Source organism: Heterodontus francisci, chromosome 35, assembly GCF_036365525.1.
Source record: "Heterodontus francisci isolate sHetFra1 chromosome 35, sHetFra1.hap1, whole genome shotgun sequence".
NCBI classification, from domain to species: Eukaryota; Metazoa; Chordata; class Chondrichthyes; order Heterodontiformes; family Heterodontidae; genus Heterodontus; species Heterodontus francisci.
The window spans coordinates 52,744,938-52,760,663 of NC_090405.1; the positions used below are offsets into that span (position 1 = coordinate 52,744,938).

General features: G+C 44.6%; 2 protein-coding genes across 5 annotated transcripts in view; both read right to left on the bottom strand.

Annotated features, from left to right (window-relative positions):
* adamtsl5 (ADAMTS like 5) overlaps positions 1-10,426 on the bottom strand; it is an 89,397-nt gene extending 78,971 nt beyond the window's left edge. Inside the window, exon 1 of the mRNA XM_068015623.1 lies at positions 10,403-10,426. The gene's annotated coding sequence lies outside the window, so the exon portion shown is untranslated. The remainder of the gene's footprint in view (positions 1-10,402) is intronic.
* crtc3 (CREB regulated transcription coactivator 3) overlaps positions 6,005-15,726 on the bottom strand; it is a 79,788-nt gene continuing 70,066 nt past the window's right edge. For 3 of the 4 annotated variants that reach the window (XM_068015610.1, XM_068015609.1, XM_068015608.1), the window contains 3 exons: positions 15,439-15,597; positions 12,758-12,968; positions 6,005-10,677 (listed from right to left, as the gene is read on the bottom strand). In XM_068015610.1, coding sequence (XP_067871711.1) covers positions 10,469-10,677; positions 12,758-12,968; positions 15,439-15,597 — 579 coding nt within the window. In that variant the 3' untranslated portion in view covers positions 6,005-10,468. The remainder of the gene's footprint in view (positions 10,678-12,757; positions 12,969-15,438; positions 15,598-15,726) is intronic. The other variant, XM_068015611.1, reaches the window with a different exon arrangement.

Below are 15,726 nucleotides of genomic sequence, written 5' to 3' on the forward strand. Positions count from 1 at the left end.
GCTTTACAGCTCAGTGCCCTAAATAAAATCATCTCATACAGTTGGTATATTAAAAATAACTAATTTCAAAGCACCTGCTTCATCTCCTGCGGCGTTATTTGAGCAAGTCTGAACTAGCTCAGGATGGTTCCATTGTAAAGTTATATTTAACCTCACTGAGTTGTGCACAGTAAGGATCATATCAATCAGCAACAATCTTGTTGTAATGGTGCTCCCAATCCTGAAAACTCTGTACACAGGGTAGACAGGCAATGAAGAAAAAATACATAGTTTACAACAAAAATACATTCTTTTAATGCACAAATACCCAGCAAGGAAAGTGTTCCAACTGTGGCTAATGAAAGAAATTAAAGATTGTATTGGATCAAAGGAAGAGGCGTATAAAGTTGCCAAAAAAGGTAAGCCTGAGGATGGGGAGCACTTTAGAATTCTGTCAAGGAGGACCAAGAAACTAAAGGGAAAATGGAAAATGAGAGTAAACTAGCGAGAAACATAAAAATGGACTGTGAAAGCTTCTATAGATATGTAAAAAGGAAAAAATTAGCAAAAACAACTGAGGGTCCATTACAAGTGGAATCTGGAGAATTTATAATGGGGAATAAGGAAATGGCAGAGAAACTAAACAAATACTTCATGTCTGTCTTCACGATGGAAAATACTAAAAACCTCCCAGAAACAATGGAGAATCTAGGGACTAGTGTAAACAAGAAACTGCAAGATATTAGTTAGTAAAAAAGTATTAGGGAAAGTAATGGGACTTCAAGTAGATAAATCCCCTGGACCTGATGATTTCGATCCCAGAATGTTGAAAGAGGTGGTTGTAGAGATAGTAGATGCATTGGCAGTCATCTTTCAAAATTCTATAGACTCTGGAATGGTTGCTGCAGATTGTAAGGTGGCAATTGTAACCCCACTATTTTAGAAAGGAGGGAGAGAGAAAATGGGGAAGTGCAGAACTGTTAGTCTAACAACAGTCGTAGGGAAAATGCTAGAAACTATAATAAAGGTACTGAAAACAGGACACATAAAATAATGGTAGGATTGGGCAGAGACGACATGGCTTTATGAAAGGGAAATCATGTTCAACAAACCTGTTGGAGTTTTTGGAATGTAACAAGCAGAATAGATAAGGAGGAACTGGTGGATGTGGTATATTTAGATTTTCAGAACGCTTTTGATAAGGTCCCACACAAGAGGTTAATAAACAAAATTAGAGCACATGGGATTAGGGGGAATATACTGGCATGGATTGAGAACTGGTTAACGGACAAAAAACAGAGAGTAGGCATAAATGGGTCATTTTCAGATTGGCAGGCTGTGACTAGTGGGGTACCACAAGGATCAGTGTTTGGGCCCAGCTATTCACAATCTATATCAATGATTTAGATGTGGGGATTAAATGTAATATTTCCAAGTTTGCAGATGACGCAAAACTAGATGGAAGTGTGAGTTGTGAGGAGGATGCAAAGATGCTTCAAGGGGATTTGGAGTGGCTAAGCGAGTGGGAAAAAATTGGCAATGGAGTACAATGTGGAGAAATGTGAGGTTTTCCACTTTGGTAAGAAAAACAGAAATACAGGATACTTAAATGGCGAGAGGCTGGGAAGTGTTGAACTTCATAGGGACTTGGGTGTTCTTGTTCATGAGTCACTGAAAGCTAACATACAGGTACAGCAAGCAATTAAGAAGGAAGATAGTATGTTAGCCTTTTACAAGAGAATTTGAGTACAGGAATAAAGATGTCTTTCTGCAATTGTATAGAGCCTTGGTCAGACCACACCTGGAGCATTGTGTGCAGTTTTGGCCTCCTTATAGATATACTTGCCATAGAGGGAGTGCAACGAAGGTTCACCAGACTAATTCCTGGGATGGAGGGATTGTCCAATGAGGAAAGATTAAATAGACTGGGCTTTATTCTCTGACGTTTAGAAGAATGAGAGATGATCTCATTCAAACATACAAAACTCTTACAGGGCTCAACAGGGTAAATGCAGGAAGGATGTTTCCCCTGGTTGGTGAGTCTAGAACCAGGGGATAAAGTCTCAGAATAAGGGGCAGGCCATTTAGGACTGAGATGAGGAGGAATTTTCTTCACTCAGAGGGTGGTGAATCTTTGAAATTCTCTGCCCAGTGGGCTGTGGAGACTCAGTCGTTGAGTATGTTCCAGACAGAGATCAATATATTTCTACATATTAAAAACATCGCAGGATTCGGGGATAGTGCAGGAAAATGGTGTTGAAATAGAAGATCAGCCATGATCTCATTGAATGGTGGAACAGGCTCGAAGGGCTGAATGGCCTACTCCTGCTCCTATTTCTTATGCACTTAGATGGTAAAGAAATGACTGAGGGCCTTTAAGAGCAGCTCTGAGTCGCAGTGCAGAACACACTTGCTCTTCTTCTCAATAGAGGCCTTGGGATCTTTTGCATCTGCCGAAGAGAGCAGAGGGGCCTCAGGTTAATGTCTTATCTGAAGGACAGCACCTCCAACGGTACAGCACTCCCTCAGTACTGCACTGGACTGTCAGCCCGGATTATGTGCTGAAGTCCCTGGAATGGGACTTGAACCCACAAAGTTCTGACTCCGAGGCATAATGCTACTGACTGAACAGCAGGAGCAAGAAGAATAGTGAGTCCAAACAAGATACAGCAACAAAGAGTGAACCTGGAACCTTCCTGGTTTGTATACATTGGGAAATCTCGGATCACCTCCCTGGGCTAAACCGAAAAGGGCAGTATGACTGATTAGTTCCTGGTTTATACACAGCTAAAGATAAACACGGTTGCCCAGTGTCAGCTTGGACCAGTGAGTAACTGTCATGCCGACACCGCCCCCACCTGCCAAGAATGAGGCATATTCATTTTGTCATATGAACATTGATTTTAAACTGTTGCTGGAGCAAGGAAATGACTTCTTAAACAAATCAGCTGTGGCTGGAAAAAAACATTTACATACTAACAGACAGTGCTTGTGTAGACAAAGGACCATTCCCTGACACATTCAACCCACAACGGACTTTGATCACCAGACATTGAAGGTGGGGGAGCTCACATTCCAGGTTGACTGGTAAGATGGCTGCCAGACCTGCTGAGTATTTCCAGCATTTCTTGTTTTTTTTCTTCAGATTTCCAGCATCTGCAGTATTTTGCTTTTATTTTTAGTGATTGATTTGTATGTGAGCATCAGGGAACCAAAGAACCCGCCTGAACTGTTAGCATCAAGTTCAAATAGACAAGTGAAGTTAAGCTTTGATAGTTTTAAAAAGCAGTCGTTGGATTTTACAGAGTGTGAGGGAGATATGTACTTATAATCACTGCCTGATTATATCTGTCAAATGTCACAAGGTGCTTCATAGATAGAGGATTGTTATGAAATGTCAGGGCCCTTAGTAAAAAATGTAGCAGCCTGATCCCAAAGGCAGCAGTGAGAGACGAATGACTACAATCTAATTTTGGTGGTTTTGGTTGATGGAGGAATGTTGACCATGAGAAACCACTGCTCCTCTTCCCAGATTGGCTACCGGATCTTTCAAATCCGCTCAAACTATGGAATCAGAGACAGGTCCTCTCTTTAAAGTCTCACTGAGGGACGGCACCTCTGACAGTGCGGAACTCCCTCAGTACCGACCCTCCGACAGTGCGGCGCTCCCTCAGTACCGACCCTCCGACAGTGCGGAGCTCCCTCAGTACCGACCCTCCGACAGTGCGGAGCTCCCTCAGTACCGACCCTCCGACAGTGCGGAGCTCCCTCAGTACCGACCCTCCGACAGTGCGGAGCTCCCTCAGTACCGACCCTCCGACAGTGCGGCACTCCCTCAGTACAGACCCTCCGACAGTGCGGCGCTCCCTCAGTACCGACCCTCCGACAGTGCGGAGCTCCCTCAGTACCGACCCTCCGACAGTGCGGAGCTCCCTCAGTACCGACCCTCCGACAGTGCGGAGCTCCCTCAGTACCGACCCTCCGACAGTGCGGAGCTCCCTCAGTACCGACCCTCCGACAGTGCGGAGCTCCCTCAGTACCGACCCTCCGACAGTGCGGAGCTCCCTCAGTACCGACCCTCCGACAGTGCGGCGGTCCCTCAGTACCGACCCTCCGACAGTGCGGAGCTCCCTCAGTACCGACCCTCCGACAGTGCGGCGGTCCCTCAGTACCGACCCTCCGACAGTGCGGCGCTCCCTCAGTACCGACCCTCCGACAGTGCGGCACTCCCTCAGTACCGACCCTCCGACTGTGCGGCACTCCCTCAGTACCGACCCTCTGACAGTGCGGCGCTCCCTCAGTACCGACCCTCTGACAGTGCGGCGCTCCCTCAGTACCGACCCTCCGACAGTGCGGCACTCCCTCAGTACCGACCCTCCGACAGTGCGGCACTCCCTCAGTACCGACCCTCTGACAGTGCGGCGCTCCCTCAGTACCGACCCTCTGACAGTGCAGCGCTCCCTCAGTACCGACCCTCCGACAGTGCGGCACTCCCTCAGTACCGACCCTCCGACTGTGCGGCACTCCCTCAGTACCGACCCTCTGACAGTGCGGCGCTCCCTCAGTACCGACCCTCTGACAGTGCAGCACTCCCTCTTACTGCAGTAATTTCTGGTTTGCCGTTTGCAGTATTTCATTAGGAGTTTCTTGGATGCTTTTGTTCAATAACAATAAACACAACAACTTGCTTTTACGTAGTGCCTTTAACACAGTAAAACATTCCAAGGCACTTCACAGGAGCGTCAAACAAAATTTGACACTGAGCCAAAGGTGTCATTAGGACAGGTGACCAAAAGCTTGATCAAAGGTTTGGTTTTACGGAGTGTCTTCAAGGAGGAGACCGATGCAGGGAGTTGGAGAGGTTTCGGGAGGGATCTCCAGATCTTAGGGCCCAGGCAGCTGAAGACAAGGCTGCCAATGGTGGAGCAATTAAAATTGGGAATTTGCCAGAGGCCATAGTTGAAGAAGTGCAGAGACCTCAGAGGGTTGTAGGGATGGAGGAGGTTAGAGACAGGTTAGTTTGATGCCAGAGAGGGACACGAAAGCATCATGAGAATTCTACATTTGGGGCTTTGCCAGTCCAGAGCCAAGGCCAAATAGGCTCCCCGATCAGTCACTGCAAAGTTTTTGAGTATAATGTTATATTGCATGTAATCCTCAGTGGAGGGACAGCCAAACACAACACTTGATCCTAATAATTATATTTTTCATTAGCTGTTCTTCATGGGAATCTGGATTAAGAGGATAGATTGTTGTACTGGGCCACCGCAGAACAATGCCAAGCACAATATCCGGTATCCTTCGACAAGGAACAGCTGAACAGGCGGAGGGGAATTTGTGGCCCCTGACCCAACTAACCGGCCAATGAAACAGCAGCCGAAATAGATGAGAGACAGATAGCTGAGTTACTGGGGGGAGAAGGGGTTGAAGGATAAAGTGAAAAGGTCGCAGATGGAAAGCACACAGTTTCCTGGAGATTTTGAAATGGTGTTGGGTCGGAGGCTACTGTAAATATCGAGCTGCAAATGACCAACAGACAACATGTGGCAGCTCCACTTGTTTCTGTGACTCTCTGTGAGATAATTTGCATTTCTGATAAATAAGAGGATCCAACAGCAATGACTGCACTTCCTCCTGAGCAGTTACTGCCACCTGGTGTCAGCCTCTGGAACACTTGCAGGGACACGGCCCAGCTTATTGGCAAGACACCATTCAAAAACCAAACAGCTGAAACGAGTATGGCTTTAGTTTCCTAATGTGGAACACACACTCTACCTGCAAAGGGTCATATCACAGTCCCCCTGGGAACTATCAACAACAAACAACTTGCATTTATATAGAACCTTTAATGTAGTAAAGTGTCCCAAAGTGTTTCACAGACAAATCAGACAAAACACAGCCACATAGGAGACATTAGGGCAGGTGGCCCAAAGTTTGGTGTAATTCTCCCTGATAAAAAGCTCAGTTCCACTCTGGTTTCAATCCACAGTATTTCAAATGAAAACCTATAGACACATATATTGCGTAGATTTGCTTTGATATATTTTATTTGAAAGAGAATGCAAAATGACACTTTACAAAAAGTAACACTAGCTTACGGACAAGTCCTATTTAAATATTACTGTACACTTCACAATAATTGAATTCAAAAAGTCAACAAAGAATATCACAGGAAACTGATACACAATGGTAAATATTAATAAAATTAGTAATTTATTTTTTTTAAAATGGACCAGCTACTATTACAAAAAAAGGTAACAGGGACCTACAGTTCAAGAGGGAAGAATAAATTAAAAAGAATTTAAAAATAAATGGACATTGATAAAATTCAATGATGATAATGAAGGTGGAATAGGGAGAGAGCTCAATACTGAGCTTAACCCAGCTTTAATGTAACAATCCAAGGGATGGCTCTATGTAGATGCCATGCAACATATTCCCATTCTCCAAGCCAACCTTTGCAACCATCTCGCCAGCTTTCCTCAAGTTGCAGACTTTTATTGAGATACAGTTATAGTGTGCTCTCTGCTATGCCTGTCAGTGCACATGTCAACCCAGGCCATGAGTAGGTTATTTTCCCTGCTAAGAGAGCCAAGACTGCATCAGGTGTCTACACATGCACACTGAATAGTGACAGGAGTGGGAAATCCAGGCTGAGACCAGCTGAAACATGATGCAGACCTGGTTTATCTGAAAACAAGGGGCAGTGCATTTCCAATTGAATCACTGATGGGTCTCAAATCCATGGGCAGGAGGCCAGTATTCTATTGGGGGTAAGCAATTGTAACCCACCTGCCGGGGGAGAAACTGACGGGATCGGGTACAACACTGTTCTCAAATCGGCACAGAGAACTACTAGGTGGGGTGTAAAATCAGCCGTCCACCCAGTCCTGTGGGATTCACACACATGGCATGTTACACAGAAATGTTAGCACAGAAACAGGCCATTCCTGCCCAGTGAGTTAGGTTAAAAATCACTATGTTCTTAAGGTCTGCAGGATTTTAGAGCATTAGGTAGGACATGTGCACTGAGACCTGCTCTAGTGAGGACACATCAGAATTCCAGCAGCTGCAGAGCACTGTGAGCAAGTCAGTTAGAAAGAATGTGCTTGAGGATTTCTTAAAGTTACCGGTGGGGTAATATTCAAATTTAGTCTCTGAGAAAAAAATTCTTTTTTAAAAACCTTTTGTAAGAAAATGCAAATGATAAAATATAGGTATTTAAAACATTTATACAACAGGGATTGATCCAGCACCAAAAATACTGGATGATTTTACAGACCATAAAATCTACTCGATCTCAGAGGAATCGACCCCATCTATTGCATTCCGCTTTAATCCGGACGCTGGAATATCCTGTCTCTGCACGCTAATGAATAAAGACCCTCTTTTCAGGGTTTGAACAGACATCTCTGTCCCTTGCTTCCAAAACTAATTGATGAAACTGAACCAAACAGAAATTGAATATTTGAGATATATAAATACTGCAAATGCTGAAATAAGAAGTTATAATCTGGGAATACAGGTCAGTGGGAATCTGAAGGAAAGACAATTCAGTGTTTTTGATGTAAGGTTCCTTCAGCCACCTTAAAGAATCACTGACTTATCATTTCCTTTTACAGGACCTGATCTTCAATCCCAACATTTTCTGCTTTTAGTTCAGGATATCACAGGCAGATGGGACACATCGGTGAAAAATGTAACGTGCTGAAGTTTCATGTTTTTTTTTTAAAAAGTGCAAATGTCTACTAAATTCTTCAACAGATGAAAAGAATAATAATTTCAATGCAGACCCTTCTCTGCTATCTGTCCACTATTTCCTTCTCCTTGTTTCATTCTTCTGCAGGCTGAAGGATACTGAAGTGGAAAAAGACTGCTCTTTTCCAGATTAAAAAATGAAACTTTGGGTTCCAGAGTATGAGAGAGAAATTAACCCTGGTAATAATCAAGAGTGAGATGATGGTTTGGGTTCTAGAGGACGAGGTTACTCTGTGTCTAAGAGTTCTAGAATATGACACAGAACCACCTTTAGTCAGTATGAGACAGATCCCATGAGGTCGAGGATGAAAGGTTACTGGCCAATAGAATGGGAAATGCACAGGCAGAGCTATGTCCTGATTCTCTCTGAATCAAAGTCTTGGAGGTGAAAGAATAACGATTACATGATGTACTGTTCAGTGCTGGTACTTCGGGAAATACAATCCAAGCAAACCAATGTGTGGAGTACAGGGATAGCAGAACTCCAGTCTGTAATGAACCTGCTCCACTGACATTCTCAAACTGCACAGTTTGCAACAGAAAAAGCATTGTCAAAAAAAATCGTCAAGGCAGAATACACTTAGAAGCAGATTCACAATAAGCCAACGTTAAACTCTTAGAAAAAGAAAAAGAAATGCTTTATAAACCATGAGAGGTGACGGGGTCTGTACACAATTGTACCCATATGTTAGAAATTTCCTTCTGGCTTCACTTTCGGTGAGGGTTCTGCTCTCCACATGAATCATACAGAGATTCCAATCAGGCAGGTCATACAAGATGGAATCCATTTCTTGTTTTTCAAAAAATAATAATATTCTGTATTTCAGTCTGATCAGCAGCTGATCAGAAGGGATGCTCCACCCCCTCGTAAACAGAATTCTCACATCTCAATCAGTGAACCATAACAACACCATTTTATTCCATTAGCATTCAAGCTCTGTGGGTCAGGCCTACAATTTCTAATCACAGTGCGCTTACAGGTCTAGCCTCCAGCTGCGGGGTTTGAAACAACAATCAATCCTTTCCTGTCTATTAAGGCATTGTATAGCGATTTAAAAATATAGTTATTTTATCATCTTGATATCTGTAACTTTGATTATATATTATTTAAATTCCTCCCCATACAATTGAGCAATTGCCTTGCAAATTAGGAGTTATAAATTATATTTAAAAGAGAGGAGTTACAGCTACCTACTGCACTAACCTCTGTCAGACAGAAGGTGGGGTAGCCGAGTTCCAAAGGCTTGTTTCATCATAAGGCCTTTAACCTGTTCCATAAAATTCTTACATTTCACAAAATGTTTAGAACGACAGAAATAATTTTCCTTTACAATTGGTGTGTGTTTGATTTTGAAGAACAAAATTGTAACATGCTAACGGTCAATATTGCAGCTTAGCCACAGTGCCTGCAATCCTGGTCCCAATGCCCAGTGCCTGCCCTCCTGGTCCCAATGCCCAGTGCCTGCCATCCTGGTCCCAGTGCCCGCCATCCTGGTCCCAGTGCCCGCCCTCCTGGTCCCAGTGCCCGCCCTCCTGGTCCCAGTGCCTGCCCTCCTGGTCCCAGTGCCCAGTGCCTGCCCTCCTGGTCCCAGTGCCCACCCTCCTGGTCCTGGTCCCAGTGCCCTCCTGGTCCTGGTCCCAGTGCCCGCCCTCCTGGTCCCAGTGCCCAGTGCCTGCCCTCCTGGTCCCAGTGCCCGCCCTCCTGGTCCTGGTCCCAGTGCCCGCCCTCCTGGTCCCAGTGCCCAGTGCCTGCCCTCCTGGTCCCAGTGCCCACCCTCCTGGTCCTGGTCCCAGTGCCCACCCTCCTGGTCCCAGTGCCCGCCCTCCTGGTCCCAGTGCCCGCCCTCCTGGTCCCAGTGCCCGCCCTCCTGGTCCTGGTCCCAGTGCCCACTGCCTGCATCAGTTCATTTCAAACAACAGCATTCTGCTAATCAAAGGATCAGGTTTTTTTTTGGACTGTCTCCTCGCTTGATGGTGCAGATCCGAGTTGGATTCCAGTCCTGCCGCTGTCAGCTGCCCTCTGCTACTTTGCTTTTGGCCATTCTTCATGTGTGACCCTCCACAGCAAACATTGATGGGGCAGTCCATCAAAAAGGGCAATTATGGTCAAGTGTGGAACTGTCCTCGCCAAACATGTGAATTTCCTAGGCTGGAGTCCTTGGCTAATTCCTCCTCTCTTCAGACCCACAGGTATTGTGGCACCAGTAGCAACTCACTTGCTGTGCCAGCTGAGACCATCTCACAGCACAGGCCAGGGCTGGGGCTTGCTGGTGTGCACAGTTCAGTACAAACAGCAACAAGTGTGAAAACAATGCCAAAGAATTTTATACCTTAACAGGGGATTCAATTAGTGGTTTAGAATGATGTAGATTTAGACAAGTTATATTTTATAAAATGAAGATTTTCTGGTTTTGATGTGAAGAGCTAAGTTTTAAAATCTGTAAACAATTTGCATTACATGTCATCTATTTAAATACGGTACAATCATGTACCCTGTGCCGGGGTGATTATCAGGCAATGGTCAGTTAAATTGAAAAACGTTTCGACCTTAACCCAGCTAAACAGACACAGAAAAGTATACAGTTAAAAAAACAAAAGCAGTGACTAGTGCTTTAATGATTAAAAATAAATCTCATTCCAGATGTGTCATTCTGCAAATGCTCACCTTCACTCTTTAGTGTCCATATATATTCTCTCCCACCAACCCCATCAAAATAACAAGCTGTGATGGTTACACTCGGTCTGTCCTGAATGTGTCTTCTATCGTGGGGTCAGCCAGAACCAGATCTGGGTCACTGAGCATGCTCAGTCCATCTAGGCTAAGTGGTTCGATCTTTAACTCATCGTCCAGTTGGAACTGGCTATCGGTGTCAAAGGTCATGTCTGGGACACCGGCCAGAGCACTGCTGATATCCTTGGACAAGCTTGGCGGGGAGTCCCCTGAAGTGCAACAGAAGAAGAATGAAGTAATGGGCTGGTGAAGGATACCATCCTAAATTTACAAACTGCTTCTCTTTGTTTGCTGCTTTCCCTTTGGCAGTGATTGTCCTGGTTCTTTGCTGATCTCAGCAGCATTCAAAAGGCAGCAAATGCCCGTCTATACTCAACACAAGTGACTAACCTTTTTAACCAGAGGGGTGGGAACTCGCTACCACAGGGAGTGGTTGAGGCGAATAGCGTAGATGCATTTAAGGGGAAGCTGGATAGAAACATGAGGGAGAAAGGTATAGAAGGATCTGTTGACTATCTGATCAATAAGTCGGGGTTGTGTTATCAATTATAAGGCAGAGTTTCATCAATACATCACCATCTGTTTACAGTCTGTACGCTCAATAGGAATTAATGTGCACAATAAAACCAACTTTCTCTTCTAAAACCTTGGTACCAAAGACAATGGGAGGAATTCTCTTTTACCACTTGGAAACTTCCAGTAGGATTCCAAGGAAACAAGGTAATTCCTGGGAAACATTTCTGACCTCAATGAGGTCCGTACTGGTGAGATGGCACATTACACAGAATTTACAGCACAGAAACAGGCCATTCGGCCGAACAAGTCCATGCTGGTGTTTATGCTCCACATGAGCCTCCTCCCACTCTACTTCATTCAACCCTATCATAGAGTTATACGGCACAGAAACAGGCCCTTCGGCCCATCGTGTCTGTGCCGGCCATCAAGCACCTAACTATTCTAGTCCCATTTTCCAGCACTTGGCCTGTAGCCTTGTATGCTATGACATTTCAAGTGCTCATCTAAATACTTTTCAAATGTTTTGAGGGTTCCTGCCTCTACCACCCCTTCAGGCAGTTCGTTCCAGATTCCAACCACCCTCTGGGTGAATTTTTTTTCCTCAAATCCCCTCTAAACCTCCTGCCCCTTACCTTAAATCTAAGCCCCCTGGTTATTGACCCCTCCACTAAGGGAAAAGGTTTCTTCCCATCTAACCTATCAATGCCCCTCATAATCTTGTATACCTCAATCATGTCCTCCCTCAGCCTCTTGTGCGCTAAGGAAAACATCCCTAGCCTTTTCAGTCTCTCTTCATAGCTGAAATGCTCCAGCCCAGGCAACATCCTGGTGAATCTCCTCTGCACCCTCACCAGTGCAATCACATCCTTCCTATAGTGTGGTGACCAGAACTGTACACAGTACTCCAGCTGTGGCCTAACTAATGTTTTATACAGCTCCATCATAACCTCCCTGCTCTTATATTCTATGCCTCGGCTGATAAAGGCAAGTATCCCATAAGCCTTCCTAACCACCTTATCTACCTGTGCTGCTGCCTTCAGTGATCTATGGACAAGTACACCAAGGCCCCTCTGTACTTCCTAGCATCTTACCATCCATTGTATATTCCCTTGTCTTGTTAGGCCTCCCAAAATGCATCACCTCACACTTCTCAGGATTAAATTCCATTTGCCACTGCTCCCTGCATCTTACCAGCCCATCTATATCGTCCTGTAATCTAAGGCTTTCCTCTTCACTATTTACGACACCAATTTTCATGTCATCTGCGAACTTACTTATCATGCCTCCTATATTCACTTCTAAATCATTACTGTTTGTAGTGTACAGCAAGAGTCCCGGCACCGATCCCTGTGGTACACCACTGGTCACAGGCTTCCACTCGCAAAAACAACCCTCAACCATCACCCTCTGCGTCCTGCCACTAATCCAATTTTGGATCCAATTTGCCAAACTGCCCTGGATCCCATGGGCTCTTACCTTCTTAACCAATTTTCCATGTGGGACCTTATCAAATGCCTTACTGAAATCCATGTAGACTACCTCAACTGCTTTACCCTCATCTACACATCTAGTCACCGCCTCGAAAAATTCAATCAAGTTAGTTAGTTATCAACACTGTCTGATGAAAAGTCATCGATCTGAACTATGTTTCTCTCTCCAGATTTTTGCTGACTTTGAAAGTTTCCATCTTTTTCTGTTTTAATTTCAGATTTTCAGCAGTATTTTGCCTTCTATTGCTTTCTCCCCAAACAATGCTAGCGCCGGGTTGCTCACCTGTGAGAATGATGTTGGGGATGTTCCCGGTGCAGGTGGAGTACAGCAGGTTTGGCTTCAGCTGGGACTGGTCTTGTAGGCTCCCGTGACTCCCAGTCAAACCCACCAGGGAGGCCTGGGAGTAGTGCACGCTGGACCCTGGGTTGTAGAAGTTGTTGCTGCTCATTGCCAAAGTATTGACTGGGCTTTCCAACATGTTGAACTGCTCCAGCTATGGTGGGAAAGGCAGGAGGGTAAAAGAACAATCTTGAGAATTTCAGCATTGTTGTAAGGGAGTGCAGGCTGGTTAATTATTCCATACTTGGTGTTAAGCAAACTAAGGCCACGGGCAACCCAGCTTGAAGGTCAGGAAACTCAGTTTTGTTTGAGCTTGCAGTACTTGCTCATTGGTTTGGAAAGAGTTTTTCATAGTACTTTCACCTCACCAACGTATAAATCCAAATTCAGAACACCAGCATCTGTTAGCTGTGGCTGTGGCTCAGTGGTTAGCACGCTCGCCTCCGAGTCAAACGGTTATGGGTTCAAGTCCCACTCCAGAGACTGGAACACAAATAAAATCTAGGCTGACACTGCAGTGCAGTACTGAGAGAGTTCTGCATTATCAGAGGTGCCATCTTTCAGATGAAACATTAAACCAAGACCCTGTCTGCACTCTCAGGGGAATATAAACGATCCTATGCCGCTACTACATGGAAGAAAAGGGGAGCTCTCTCTGGTGTCCTGGGCAATATTTATCCCTCAATCATCATCACTAAAAACAGATGATTTAACCATTATTACATGGCTGTTTGTGGAAGCTTACTGTTTCCTACATTACGACAGTGACTACACTGGACTGTAAAGCACTTTGGGATGTTCTGAGGTTGTGAAAGGCTCTATATAAATGCAAGCCTTTCTTTCTTTTATTGGTAGTTCAAGGTATCCGCAGATTAATGGGACAAGGATTTAAAGTCTCTAGGCTCCTTGGAATGAAGACAAAAGCTTGGACAATCCTGACATACAGCATCTACTAAGAAGCAAACACAGACCAGCGTATTTCTGTGCAAGGGAGTCACAGATTTAAACTGTGATGAAATATGGATTTAAGCTGGGGAGGTAGTTGCAGGGGAGAGAGATACACCATTTCAGTTTAATTACTTTACACAGAGTGTGTTAAAAGTATAGAACAGACTGCATCAGTGAATTCAAGAGGGACATTTGCCAAAGAATGTGACTGAGTGGTATGAGGGATAGAGAACCTGGTGTGTTTTTTATTTTTGATTAGATAGATGGAGTGCAGTGATCCCTTCTACTCTTCCAGTTTCCTATGTTCATTTTTTGGGCGATGGCTGGAGAAGGTAATAATAGGTGAGCAGAATGCAGTTTAGAAGATCACAATGGTCACAGTTCAAGACAGGTGACAGGGAGCTGGGTTTATTTGGGTGATGTGATGGGGAGGTGGTGTAGGGAAGGTGGGCCATACCCTAAACAGCTTTTCTGAATTAAGCTAGTGATGGAAATCACACATGCCAAATGGAAAGTATTAATTTTATTGTATGGAACACTGCTTGAGACTTTTTACTGGGCATTACAAATAACTTTTAAAAAGCAGAATTGAACAGCTATAGATGGCCACACACATTTGCGTATGAGAAAACAAAGGCTGGCTGGGAGAGAGGTAAATTACCCAGTCTAGCTGAAACAATTGGGATGCTCTCTGATTCAATTAGCAAGATTGGTTTGTCAATAGTGGTGATCAAAAGCCATCAACACCCTTTGACTTTGAAAGAGCCAAACCCATCCCCCGAGTATGTCTGTCAAACTCTGAAGTTCAAACAACCCTCCAGGAACTTCTGTTTTCAAGCGAGGTGGTCACATGACACACCTGCTGGTGTAGCACTGAATTTGTGAATTGTGCCTGAGAGTGAAAAAGAGACTGCAACTAAACTCCAGGAGGAAAGCATCTCTCTCTCTGTCTCTCTCTCCAGCAAAGTCCCAGGGAAAGCACAGTGACAGCTTCTAAGCCTCAAGACTACAACCAGGAAGACGGATAAAACCTCTCTTCGGCCTTCTGGAACCAGAGAAGCAAGCCTGGATTGTGCACGTGGCCACAGCGAGGACTCCAAGACTTGAACTTCAGTTAAGGACATTGCAGCTCAGTACTTGAATTCCATTTATTACCGACTTTACTTCAACCTCCCAACTCTTTCTTCCCTGCTGTATTCAGTTGTGTGTGTGAGCCTCTCATATGAATGTGAGCGTGGATGCATCGGGTTATTTTAGTAATTTTAACCGGTTTAGCGTGATACGGTTAATAAACTTACATCTTTCTTGTTTAAACTCAAGAAACCCTGTCTGATTGGTTCATTTGTAATTATATTCGAGGAACAGTGAGCAAGGGCTCACTGAGGTGGTAAGCTAATATCACTGTGTTTAAAAAGATAAACTCTGTTACAGCCAAACCAGAGAAGGGGCGAGAGGAGAGCCTGAAATCCTTTCCTCACCTGGTCACAACAAGCTAGTGAAAAATCTATCAGTGTTTTGCAGCAAACACTGCTCACAGACTGGCAGATGGACAGATGAAGGATGGGCAAATGTACACACCACAAGTTCTTGTTGGTGGAGATGACAAATGAAGAATGAGAAGATCACATCACACTCTGATCATGAGGGTACACCACTGTGTAAAATAATTAACATACCATAACCCGATCATATTCTGACATCCCTAGACTGCTGTGGATCTCCATAGGTCTGCTGAAGGCAAACCTCCATACCTGCTGTGACAATGGCTTGGCCTGTCTGGCAACCAACTGCTGCTCAAAATATGGATCACTGAAGATGTTATCCATTGTGTCATTCTGTCAAATAGCAACAAAGTGGGGGTAAAGATCAGTTTGTGCAAAAAGCTCTAAATAATATTTCATCTAATCCACTCCTGCATTAGCACATTACCTAAAATAACCTGCATTGTATTAAATAGAAATGTA